General features: G+C 44.8%; 1 protein-coding gene across 2 annotated transcripts in view; it reads right to left on the bottom strand.

Moving 5' to 3' along the window:
* NIPAL2 (NIPA like domain containing 2) overlaps positions 1-13,337 on the bottom strand; it is a 194,713-nt gene that overhangs the window by 45,965 nt on the left and 135,411 nt on the right. For both annotated transcript variants that reach the window (XM_063924177.1, XM_063924176.1), the window contains one exon: positions 7,741-7,862. In XM_063924177.1, the coding sequence (XP_063780247.1) occupies positions 7,741-7,862 (122 nt within the window). The remainder of the gene's footprint in view (positions 1-7,740; positions 7,863-13,337) is intronic.

Genomic DNA, 13,337 nt, shown 5'->3' on the forward strand with positions numbered 1-13,337 from the left:
ATTTAAAAAATGACGCTGAGGCGCCATTTTTTAAATGGGTTACCGCTCCGCTGCCAAACTCTGCATCGCCGCCGCCCCCACCTCCGCCGTCACCCGCCCTCCGCCGCCTACACCGCCGCCGCCCGCACCTCCGCCGCCAGGACCTCCGCCAACACCCGCACCTCCGCCGCCAGCACCTCCGCCGACACCCGCACCTCCGCCGCGCCCACAACAGTGATTGACAGCGGATCCAGTGACGGATCCGCTGGCCAATCACTGTGGCCTGACTGACAGGGGACGTGCTTTCATAGGTTGAAAGCACGTCCCTGTGTGAAAGCGGCACCACTAATGGTGCCGCTTTCCTATGCTATTTCAATGGGCTGTTAATGCCCATTGCTAGGCCCCGCCCGCTCCCGCCCCCCGCTCCTCATACCTTTTCCTATCTGACCGGGAGGCACCACGATCGGTGCCTCCCAACCCCATTTAGACAGGGATAATGATTACATTAATATAAAGGAGATACTTATGACACAGAATATGTGTCATAAGTATCTTCTTTATATTATTTTAATCATTAATGACAGGGGAGGCACTGCCTCCCCTGACTGCACGTCCCTGACACACACACACACACATACGCACACATATACATACACATACAAACTAACAGACACATACATGGCCATTTTATTGGGTAAACTTGCATATTTACACAAATATATGATCAGCCAGTCACGTGGACCTAACTTAATGCATAAACCTATGTGGACATAGTCAAGAGGTTCAGTTGTTGTTCATACCACCAAAATGGAGCAAAAAGTAATCTAAGTGACTTGTGGATTCATTATTGGTGCCAGGGTATCCGGTCTTTAGGTCGACACATTAGCTTGACCACTATTGATCGACATGCATTAGGTCGACATAGCAGAGGTCGACACAAGAAAAGGTCAACCTAAGTTTAGAAAACAAAAGTCTTCATTTTTTGAAGTTTTTCATACTTTACGATCGACGTGGACTACGATTGGGAATAGTAACCTTGGCTGAGGGGATACAGTGCACTAATTGGGGTTCCCGATCACTTTATGAAGAAAACGACACAAAAATAATAATAAACAACTCATGTCCAACCGTTTTCCACGTCGACCTAATAACCGCCACGGGTTCTATTCCCACTCTATGGGTGTCGTGGACACCCACGAGTGGAAATAGTCCCTGTTGGTCGGCATGCCGACCATCGGGATAGTGAGCCGTCGGGCTCGTGGAGGAGGTCATGTGACTGTCGGTCAGCTGACCGGCGGTCACATGAATACCACCCCCTTAAATAACCATTCATATAGCTGGGTACACACGTAAAGATTTATCCATCCAATCTGTCTGGTGGGAACAAAATTCTGGTAATGTATGAGAGCAAATGACAATCAACCATTTGATCCCAAGCACTGGAAAACAGACAATGGTTGTTCAGACAAATTGGTTAAATTAGTTTGCCTTAACAAATGTATCCAATCGTTTTCCAGCATTTGGGAGCAAATGGCTGAATGTCATTTGCTCCCATACATTACTAGTTTTTTGTTCCCACCAGACAGATTGGACAGATAAATCTTTACATGTGTACCCAGCTTTTACACTAGTGGCATACAGCATATCTGAATGCACAGCATACATTCAGGTGCGGACGAAAAGAGACGGTTGTATGCACAGCGATAGATATTTCCACACTGCGCAGTATGAGCCGCATTGCACATGTGAATGATTCACAATTGCGGTCGCAGCAAGATTTTAGCAAAGTGAGTAACAGGAAGTGAGCGCTTGGGGGTGGTAATGGGGAGTGGTAATGTGAACGCAGGCGTGTCATGGCCAATCGGACGGCATTTTCTGGGCGTGCATACTTTAGAAGCTGCGATCACACTTGCTACTGGAGAGGCCTTTGCGTCTCAGGAGTGCAGCTCAGCCTTTGGTTTGACAACACCAAAAATTTTTGGCTGTGAAATGGATTTATACGTACTCATTGCCTAAAGACAGTGGAGGTATGCAGTTAATTTGTGGATAATCGTGCGTCTTCTAGTGTGCAAGTTATGGGCTGCCGTAGGACTTCTAGTATAAATGGTAGTGTTTCCCCCACTTCCTTATAGCATACATTGGGTCAAAAGTACTAGATATCCTAATTGGCGCTAACTGCTAAATAAAATGGTTCTTTTACAGATGTAGTACAGTGTGTTGTCGTGTATTGTCACTAGCAACAATTTTGGCGAATTGGACACCGGCACTTTTGACCCAGTTGAGGTATGCAGTTGGTATCCCAACGGACAGGATCCTGGGATAGCCGGCGCCAGAATCCTCACAACTGTCAGAATGCCGACACCAGAATCCTGAACGCAAGTATGCTGGGGAGGGTTAGGCACTAGGAGGAGGGTTAGGCACTAGGAGGAGGGTTAGGCTGCGGGGAGGGAGGTTAGGGTTAGGCTACGGGAGGAGAGGGTTAGGATTAGGCTGCGGGGAGGAAGGTTAGGATTAGGCTGCGGGGAGGAAGGTTAGGGTTAGGCTGCGGGATGGGAGGGTTAGGGTTAGGCTGCGGGGAGGGAGGTTAGGGTTAGGCTGTGGGGAGGGAGGTTAGGGTTAGGCTGCGGGGAGGGAGGTTAGGGTTAGGCTGCGGGGAGGGAGGTTAGAGTTAGGCTACAGGAGGGGAGGGTTAGGCTACAGGAGGGGAGGGTTAGGCTGCGGGAAGGAAGGTTAGGGTTAGGCTGCAGGAAGGGAGGGTTAGGGGTAGGGTAAGGGTAGGTTCAATTACACACACCTGTCGGGATTATGGCAATCAGGATGCCGGTGTTGGTATTCTGACCAGCGGCATCTTAACTGCCGGAATCCTGTACCCAACCCTATTATCCAACCTAACTAGCCACATCACTGAGGCCAAGGCACTCACCTGTGCCTCATGTCTCAATTAGGCCACTGATTCCTAACAAACTTATTGGCTATATTATTATGAATTTTGGTTGAGCCCACAAAATGGATAATCTTTACTGTCTGTAAGCAATGAGGCCACTTAAATGAAAAAAAAACAGCAGAATAGAAGAAACAAAACACTCAGAACAGTCTCCCGGTGAATAAGAACCATATCTGTATCACAGGTGTGCTAATCAGCCGAGAATAATCAAGTATAGCTAAACAGTTTTATTCTAAACTCTGCTGTTTATGTTTTACTGGCAAGGCAAACGCGATAAACAGATGGAACACATTACATCGCTAAATTAAGGATGACATTAATGGTGGTAATAAAAATACATTTATAAACCGTATCGTACTGTGGCATTCTCCATATTCCTCTATTTACTCTATTAATTGCAAGTCTCTGACACTCTGTGCCTGGGGTGTACCGCAGTTATATCGCTTCTTCAGGACACAGTGACATTTGAATTGGAGAGATTGCATAAACAAGCGACTGCTCTTTTATATGACGATAAATCAGCATGAACGATGTCAGGGAGAGGAGAGTGGAGATTACCAGCGTTGCGCTGATGAGCTGAAGTGTATACTAATTGCTGTCAGTCAGCTGTCAGTGCAGGGAATGCTAATGATACGCGCTTAGTGAGGCAAAATGCAAAGTTATTTCTCTGGAAGTGGGGAAATATCTCATGCATATCAATAATAGATTAGAACACTGAAATAGGTTTAAAAAAATGACTTTGTTGAGAACTTCTAGTTCTAGGATCTACAGGTTGCCTTCAATAGACAGCTAGGCTTCGTATACTTAGATAGTAGGAGCAAAAAACTTCAAACCATGACACTAATTAGCAACATTTAAAATGGACAAAAAGGACACGCAGATGCTGGAATACGGCCCACGGGTTGCGCACTTCTGCAGTTATCTTCCCTGCTCTCTGCCATCTGATTCTAGGTCCCACAAGATGCAGCGCCATTGATTGGAGGGGTTTGGGTATGCGTGACCGGTGGTCAGGAGACTGCCAGTCAGCATACCTCCGCCGGTATCCCGGTGGCGGAATGCCCGGGGGGGTGGGGGGGAGCGCAAGACGCCACTTGCGGACTCGCTGTGCTTGCCACACTGCAGGCTTGGTGGCGACCTGCTATCGCCACAGGTTCTATTCTCACTCTATGGGTGTCGTGGACACCTACGAGTTGGAACAGTCCCTGTTGGTCGGCATGCCGACAGTTGGGATTTCCAATGTGCGGGATGCAGGTGGAGGTGTTGTGACAAGCGGTCTCCCGACTGCCAGTCACATATCTACATCCCGATCAGAGGTGTAGCTGCTCCCCCTGCTCTGTGTATGGAATTTATCAGCAAGCCTGATGTCTCATCTAGCCACAGGGGTCAAACCTCAGGGGGTAATTCAGGTCTGATCGCTGCTGTGCGTTTTCGCACAGCTGGCGATCAATCTGAACAGAGCATGCATATGCCCTGCTGTGCGCCGGTGCGTCACACAACAGTGACAGGCATCGGCGCCTAGCGACGGGCTGGTGCGAAAAATACGATCACACGGGCGTTCGCAAGGTGATTGACAGGGAGAGGCTGTTTGTGGGTGGCAATTGACCGTTTTCCAGGAGTGTCCGGAAAAACGCAGGCGGGCTTAGGCGTTTTCAGGGAGTGTGTCTGATGTCGGCTCCGGTCCCGATCAGCAGGATTCCATCGCAGCGGCTGAGTAAGTCCTGGGCTGCGCAGAGACTGCACAAACTGATTTTTGTGCAGCTCTGCTAAAGAAGCGATCGCACACTTGACAGCGCTTTTCACTCCCCCCTGTAAGCGGCGACTATCTGATCACTGGGCAGCAAAAAATGCAGCCCAGCGATCAGATCTGAATTACCCCTCAGTCTCTTTCTACTTTGGAAATTGGCACCAAAATTCTACTCTAACTACCATCAGGATGGACATATTATTGTAGCGGTGGCTGCTGGGGCTAGTTAGATTTTGTTTAGCACCTGAATACCGACATCTAATTGATGATCTAACTTTAGAGAATCTAATTCTACACTATGATTTATTCTACGCTATGTAGACAAAAATGGAACCCCCCTCCCCCCGTACGCAAGTGAAATGGGGTGATCCTGCAGCTGCCATGTGATTGTGAAGGTATACAATGGGTAGAGGGGCACTGATTAGATCTCTGATTAGATCATTTGCTAATGAAATGGCTTGCCATAAGGAGCTAACTGTGGGGCAGATGTATTAACCTGGAGAAGGCATAAGGAAGTGATAAACCAGTGATATGTGCAAGGTGATAAAGGCACCTTGCACATATGTCACCTTTGTCCATGGCTGGCAATTTCTTTACCTATGAAGTCATGTCAAAATGCTCTCTGATGCTACTACAGATGAATCCTCATATGCCTAGCATCAATACACGGAGGTGCGGTGGAGGATTTGGCGGAGGTGAGTCATGCCAAGTGGTGCTGCGTCTTTCGCTGAAATGTGTGTATTACTCGCACAGTGATTCAGGAAAACCACGTTACGAGACTGCACTGAAGTCGATATGCAACACTTGTATATCTGTGTACCACTGAGGGCCTAATTCAACTAGTGACGGTAATTTACCGTGATTGCTGATTTTGCAGCTATCGTGCCTTTTATGCAGTGAAACCTGGCTTTTCGTGGGATGCGCGCTCCTGCGATTCACCTATTCAGTTGCAAAATCTCAAGAATGGGATTACTGCGAAAAAACATGCCGGCATTGAAAAGTGTAGGCGAACATTGGGATATCTGCCTGTACCCCACAAAAAGCTACACTACTGTACCATAGGATAACAGTATAGAAGTTTATTATTGGTCATAATAAAAGTATTTGGGGTACTTAAATTGGGTCAAATGACTGTTATATGCATTTTTTTTTTAAATATGAAAAATTACACAATGCAATGTTTTTTTCAGCAAAATAAGTGCTAAAATTAGATACGGAGTACATAAAAATGAGTATGGTATATATTTGGGTCATTTTAGGGGACCTAAAAAAAAAAAGGGGAAACAAACCAATTACTCCAACCTCATAAAGCACCCAATATACCTGTCCCATACCTTGTACCTCAATTTCCACAATTTTGCACTTTTTCACCCCAACAAATGACACGTCATTATTGCCCAATTAAAATTAACTAAAAACTTCTAAGTGCCTAATTAGTCATTCAGGGGGTGTCCCAGGGGTTCTGAACCAAACCCCAACATTTTTAACTTAAAGTGGGGATTTTCCCCAAGTTTATCACCTGCTCAGAGGTAGTGAATTGATATCCATCATAAACCTATCCCAAATTCGTTTTCGCGGACAACTGAATTGAAATAAATTTGTGATTTTTTATTTTTTTAACCATAAAACCGCGTTTTTGCAGCTAACTGAACTTGGCCCTGAGTCTGTATACGAAGAACAATGGAACTTGGTGTGAGAAAAAGCTGCTGCCAATGCATTGTAGCACTTTGTATATAGATTCAGACTCAGTCGCACAGATATAGCACCTTTCTATACGTCCAGTCTCCATTCTACAGCTAAATGTTAGACAGTGCTATTCAATAAGCACAAAACAACACTGCTATTCAGATCTAGGATTGGCTAAAATGTAACTTACCGCACAGTGACTTCCTTCAGAGATACACATATACAGGTTGAGTATCCCTTATCCAAAATGCTTGGGACCAGAGGTATTTTGGATATGGGATTTTTCCGTATTTTGGAATAATTACATACCATAATGAGATATCATGGCGATGGGACCTAAATCTAAGCACAGAATGCATTTATGTTTCATATACACCTTATACACACAGCCTGAAGGTAATTTTAGCCAATATTTTTTATAACTTTGTGCATTAAACAAAGTGTGTGTACATTCACACATTTCATTTATGTTTCATATACACCTTATACACACAGCCTGAAGGTCATTTAATGCAATATTTTTAATAACTTTGTGTATTAAACAAAGGTTGTGTACATTGAGCCATCAAAAAACAAAGTTTTCACTATCTCACTCTCACTCAAAAAAGTCCGTATTTCGGAATATTCCGTATTTCGGAATATTTGGATATGGGATACTCAACCTGTATATAAAATATACACTTACACACACACACACACACACACACACACACACACACACACACACACACACACACACACTCACATATACTGTGTATGCTAATGTTTATCAACGTTTCAGAATTTAATTTCATTCTTTCATCAGGATACCCTGATGAAAGAATGAAATAAAATTCTGAAACATTATAGAGTGCCGCCCTTCTGCGATAGAGATAGATAGCTAGATAGATAGATATTGTGTGTATAGGTGTAATGAAACAGAAAGCCTCCTTCCTCCATCCCAGCATGAGGGAAATTCAATTGTGCTGCGGTATAACATGGCAGACAATATAGTATGCAACTGCACTTGTAATTCACAGAGCTTAATAAAAAGTTGTGATCTTTGGTAGAAAAGACTATGGGGCCTAATTCAGACCTGATCGCAGCAGCAAGTTTGTTAGCAAATGGGCAAAACCATGTGCACTGTATGTGGGGCAGATATAACATTTTTTAGAGAGATTTAGACGTGGGTGGGGTATATTGTTCCTGTGCAGGGTAAATACTGGCTGCTTTATTCTTACACTGCAATTTAGATTTCAGTTTGAACACACCCCACCCAAATCTAACTCTCTCTGCACATGTTATATCTGCCCCCCTGCAGTGCACATGGTTTTGCCCATTAGCTAACAAATTTGCTGCTGCGATCAGGTCTGAATTACCCCCCATGTTATATAGATACAACACTTACCAGATAAACCAGGAACTGCCAGCTTACGACATATCGTTCTACTTTTAGCGCTGTGACATCTTGAGATATATTGGGAGAAAAGGTTACGAGAAGATATGTACCAGTGATTGCCAAGGCCCCACCTGTAAAAGAAAGAAAAAGTGAAAAACTGAGAATCATAAACCTGGGACAATTGCGTATCCATACCTCCCAACTTTGAAGTAAGCCGATGCGGGACTCCTTTGCGCTGCAAAGACGCGCCAGCCTGAAAAAAAGGGGGCATGGCCTCTGCAAAAGGGGGTGTGGCTTCACAGGAATGCCACAACCGCCTGCCACGCCCCCTTTTTCTGTCACTGAGGGGGCATGGCCAGCGATCTGTGAGCTGCTGGCATGCCCCCTCTCCCCCTGTCTCCTGTGAATAGACGCTAAGCAGAGCAGTGACTACAGGAGACTCCCAACTGACCCCCACTGTGGAACACTGCGGCCCGCGGGTGGAACAACGGGGCGGTCCCAAAAAAAACGGGACTGTCCCGTGAAAATCGGGACAGTTGGGAGGTATGCGTATCACTGCTCCTGTATCTAGCGAGTGTTAATAAAGATCTTCAAATGTCACAGGCACCCGACTGAGGAGTTGGTGATAAGAATTATTATCCAGTTATTGTATTATAATAAAACACAAAAGCCAAAATGGTCACAAGACAGTTATAAAAGCAAAAAGATATAATAGAAAATGTAACATTTAAAGCTAAATGAACATAAACCTTGCCAGTGTTCCAGCATTAAATTATAAAACAATGGAATAGTTGGCAGGTCAAGACCTGCACCGTTAAGGGACTGATAGAGGAACACAACGCTCAAAAATAATTCTTATCCATTTCTTAGATCAGACACAAACCTTAGGACAAAACGCTTAAATGGCTGTAACAATTTAGAATTGAAAATTATTTTCATTTCTCAATCTAATATGCTGTATCCTCCATTTCTCATGGTGGCACTGCTTTGTAGAACTTCAATCTTTCTTCTCATGGGGTAATAACCGCTAAACTGGCAAATTTGTTTCAAAAAAACGCACAGAAATTGTCAGGTCTATTGTTATGACGGAATTTGTCAAGAACATATTTAAAACTTAACCAAAACAATTTTATAAAAAATAAAAATTAAAAACAGCTGTAAAATAGTGTTTTGTTTTGTTTTTTAAATATCGGAACATTGCAACCATCACCATCGGACCATCGCAGGAGGCTGGGGTGTGTGTAAATGTAAATTTCCCAGGCGACTGCTCCTCTGTGCAGCTGCTGGGTGCTGGGGTACTGCTGTGTTGACTGACCAGCAGTGATCAGCAGCACAGCAGACACTGGGGAATGGTTTTGCAGAGGGGCCGGTAGGTCCCTCTGTGATTGGCGGCTGCTAGAAGAATATCTTCCGGCAGTCACCCACTCTGCATTTCCGACTGGTCACATTGTTTGCAACCAGGTCAGATTATGCACAGCTACCGCTACCCGCCCTCCTTCTACGCGCACACTGAATTGAGTTCGGGGAATAGTATCGGCATGCAGCAGTTCCAAGACATCAGTTAAGGGGAGTGGGAATATGTATAACCAGCATATAATACATGTCCATCTGCTGACCAGTATGTGTGGGGTCCATTCGATCTACTCATTTTGAGAGACCAAAAGTTATCAGGGGCCATACACTATACAACATGTACGACCAAGGTGTTAAAGGCCATTTGCTCAGCAACTTGGTTGAGTTGTGCAACTGTAGCTAGATTGACTTTGAGTAACTTACAATTTATTAGGTAACAAAAATAAACTGTACAGGTCGGATCAGTAATGCACAATGGCCCAGATGGTGATGCTGCAGGAAGAAACCTGCTGATATGCTAAGCGTTGACTCCTTATCTCTTTGCTGTAAAACCGTTTTACGACAGCGTTTCCCAAACTCAGTTCTCAAGGCACCTTAACAGCCCAGGTTTTAAGGATAGCCATGCTCGAGCACAGATGACTTAATTAGTACTTCATTCATTTTTCTCAAACCATCTGTGCACAAGCATGGATATTCTTAAAACCTGGACCATTAGGGTGACTTGAGAACAGAGTTTGGGAACCTCTGGTCTATGACATTAATTAATGAGTTATACATGGCATAAATATAACTGCCCATTCACTAATATTCTTACACGATTGTCTCACACAGTTAGCAGTGGTGTTTTTCCTCCCACTGAACAACATCACAGTGCAGAATAACAATCACATCACTATATCACCTTGACACAATAGCAATGGGTATTCTATGGAATGCTTTGGAATGTGTATTTTTGCCAGGCTGATAAAATATTCACATACAGGATATAAATGATACGGACGCTGTTAGGCTTGGCGATTGCACTTTCCTCTTCTAATCTATCAAGGATACTACATTTATATAAACAGGGTCCATCTGTAGCTCTGCATTATTATAAGGAAAACACAGCAATGCAACAGAGCCCTCATGTAGAGTGAGTCTTGCTGGGCACAGTTGTCCAATATTTTATGTAAGCTAACATTCCAGGTTTTAAGGATATCTATGTGCTAGAGCACAGGTAACTTAATCAGTACCTCGGTCAAATTGATAAAAAAATCTGTGCTAAACCATGGATATCTTGGAAAAACCTGGACTGTTAGGGTGCCTTGAGGACAGAGTTTTTAGGGTACACGTAAATGAAAAATTTTGTAGAAAAAAAACACAGCAACTCCCATCTGCAAGTTCAGAAAATACACTTCCATCATTACACCCCATGAATTCTCTTTATTTACCATATTTTATTACTTAAACACCTCTAAATACATTATTATTCATCGGGGATTGGAGGAGGGGAGTTTGGGGGTTGCACTAGAGATACTGCACTATGTACTGGCATTTTTACATTAAAATAAGGATTACCAAGTTAATTGGAGGTGCAAATTAATATCTGCATTGAAAAGCAAAAAATCACAGCCAAGGAGGTTTATGGGGTTTTTGTTGGGGATGTAGAGGGCATGTTGAAGGATGGGATCCCGGCGGTCAGAAGATCGACGCCAGAATCCCGTCAACTGTCAGAATGCAGAAGCTGGAATCCTGAACGTAAGTAAGCCGGTAAGGGTAAGGGTTAGGCTGCACGGGGAGGGTTAGGGTTAAGGGGACGGTTAGGATTAAGCTGCGGGAAGGGAGGGTTAGTGATAGACTGCCTGAAGGGAGGGTTAGAGCTAGGCTGCAGGAAGGGTTAAGGTTAGGATGCATGGGGAGGGTTAGGGTTAAGGGGACAGTTAAGGTTAGGCTGCAGGGGGAGGGTTAGGGTTAAGGGGACGGTAAGGGTTAGGCTGCGGGAAGGGAGGGTTAGAGCTAGGCTGCAGGAAGGGTTAAGGGAAGGGATAGAATTAGTTTAGTTTGTCCCACCTGTCGGGATTTTGGCAGTCGGGATGCCGGTGTCGGTACTCTGACCGCCGACATCCCATACCCAACCCTTTTGTTGCGATATAAAGATCTGCAACCAAGTTAACCCATATATCTCTGTATACTTTTATTCTGTAACAACTATGTATGTTTCTAATCTCCATAGATAGATAAATAGATAAGATACATATTTGTCTCATTCACCCTTCCATATGGTGCAACTTCGACACTCCGCCATGGGTAGGAATTCTTGAACTTTCGTACCTGCATTCATTTAGCGTCTGTGTCACATGGTAGCTGTATCCAAAGTTGGTTGTAGTGCATTGGCTGCTTAGGATTAGAATTGTCGAGTTGGTATAAAATCGCATTTTAAGCACAATGCCACGTGGTGAGATGCATGGTGCAGCTCACTCATATTGCTCCTCTGTGCTTTGCCATTTTCCCAGGATAGCATCTGATCTGCACAACACTTCTGCATGCAATGCCAGCCAGTGCCCAATGTATTCATGCATTGTGCTTGTGTAATATTAGTGATGTGACTAAGAGCCTAATTGAATTGTAATAACACAGAACTGCACAGCTGCTTCCTTGCGGCTGTGCAATTCCATCAAAACATGAGCTAGGCCCCAAGACACATAGTGGGTCATTCAGATCTGATCGCTGGGATGCGTTTTTTGCTGCCCTGCAATCAGATAGTCGCCGCCTACAGGGGGAGTGTTTTTTTGCTGTGCAAGTGTGCGATCGCATGTATAGCAGAGCTGCACAAACTGATTTTGTTCAGTCTCTGCGCAGCCCAGGACTTACTCTTCCAGAGCGCTGAGAAGAGGCTGATTGGGACTGGAGCTCACGTCAGACTCCATCCCTGAAAACGCTTGAGCCCGCCTGCATTTTAGTTGCCACCCATGGACTGCCTCTTCCTGTCAATCTCCTTGCGATCGCTCATGCGAATGGATCCTTCGCACAATCCTGTCACAGGGCGCTGATGCCCGTTGCAGTATGCGACGCGCCAGCGCAGTGAGGTGCATGCGCAGTGAGGCTCTGATCACCCGCTGTGATCTGAATGACCATTTTTGGCACAAAACTGTTGCAGAATGCATAGTGAGGCTTAGTCGCAGAATCTGCGGCGTGCCAAATAGAGATATTTGGTGTAATTTGAGAATAGGTTATGGGCCCTACACATTGGCAGATAATACTGAAAGATATGAATGATCTTGTTCATTAATGAACGAGATACCGTTCATATCTTTCAGTGTGGAGGCACCAGCGATGAACGATGCGCGGCCCCGCGCTCGTTCATCGCTGGTGCCCCGTCGGCTGTGCATGCAGGCCAATACGGACGAGATCGTCCATATTTGCCTGCATGCTATGGAGCCGGGTGACGGGGGGAGTGAAGAAACTTCACTCCCCCCGTCACTGCCCCCCCCCCCCCCACCCCCACCCCCACCCCCAGGTCGGCCGTCGGCTGTATCCGCCGTCGGGCAGCTCGGCGGCGGATACATCAGTGTGTAGGGCCCATTAGTTTGGACACTAGATAGATAGACACAGATAGATATGACGTTTTTGCAAAGACAAATGTGCACATGCATTGTGTTTATAATTCTGCATGCAGTGTGCTCTTGCATTTTGCATCACGGATTGCACTTGTGTGACACCAATGTAAGACCAGTGGGCATCCAACATAATCATTCGCAGTGCTAGGACTTCTTTTCTCATGAGTTAGAAGTGATAACAAGCAAGAATTAACAGACCCAAGTGTGATGAGCATCATGCATTTATAAATCACATTGTAAATAAGTGAAACATTTATTTTAAAGCAATTACTGTGCCAGGTTTTTAGTTACAATGTTGATCTAAACCCGCAGAGCAGGACTGCAGACTTCAATATCGGAGTAGAATGATATACTTGTACTCATGTAGCCAAACAAATATTTATGAGATGATACATCTGGAATGCAAGTTCTCTCCGCGTACACCCTTCCCAGAGGAAAACGCTGAATTATACAAACTGACAAAGTTCTTTCAACATGAAATAATTACTTCCATATATAACAGTATCTGTCTGATAAGAGTATTTCACTCAGCCCTCCAATGCCACTGGCATGGATCAGCGTTGTAAACAATAACAGGTTATGTGCATTCAATTGTGGGACAACAAACAGCGAATTCCACCCAGACAACATGAACGCATTTCACAACTCTGTTCAGTC

Source organism: Pseudophryne corroboree, chromosome 5, assembly GCF_028390025.1.
Source record: "Pseudophryne corroboree isolate aPseCor3 chromosome 5, aPseCor3.hap2, whole genome shotgun sequence".
Taxonomy (NCBI): Eukaryota; Metazoa; Chordata; class Amphibia; order Anura; family Myobatrachidae; genus Pseudophryne; species Pseudophryne corroboree.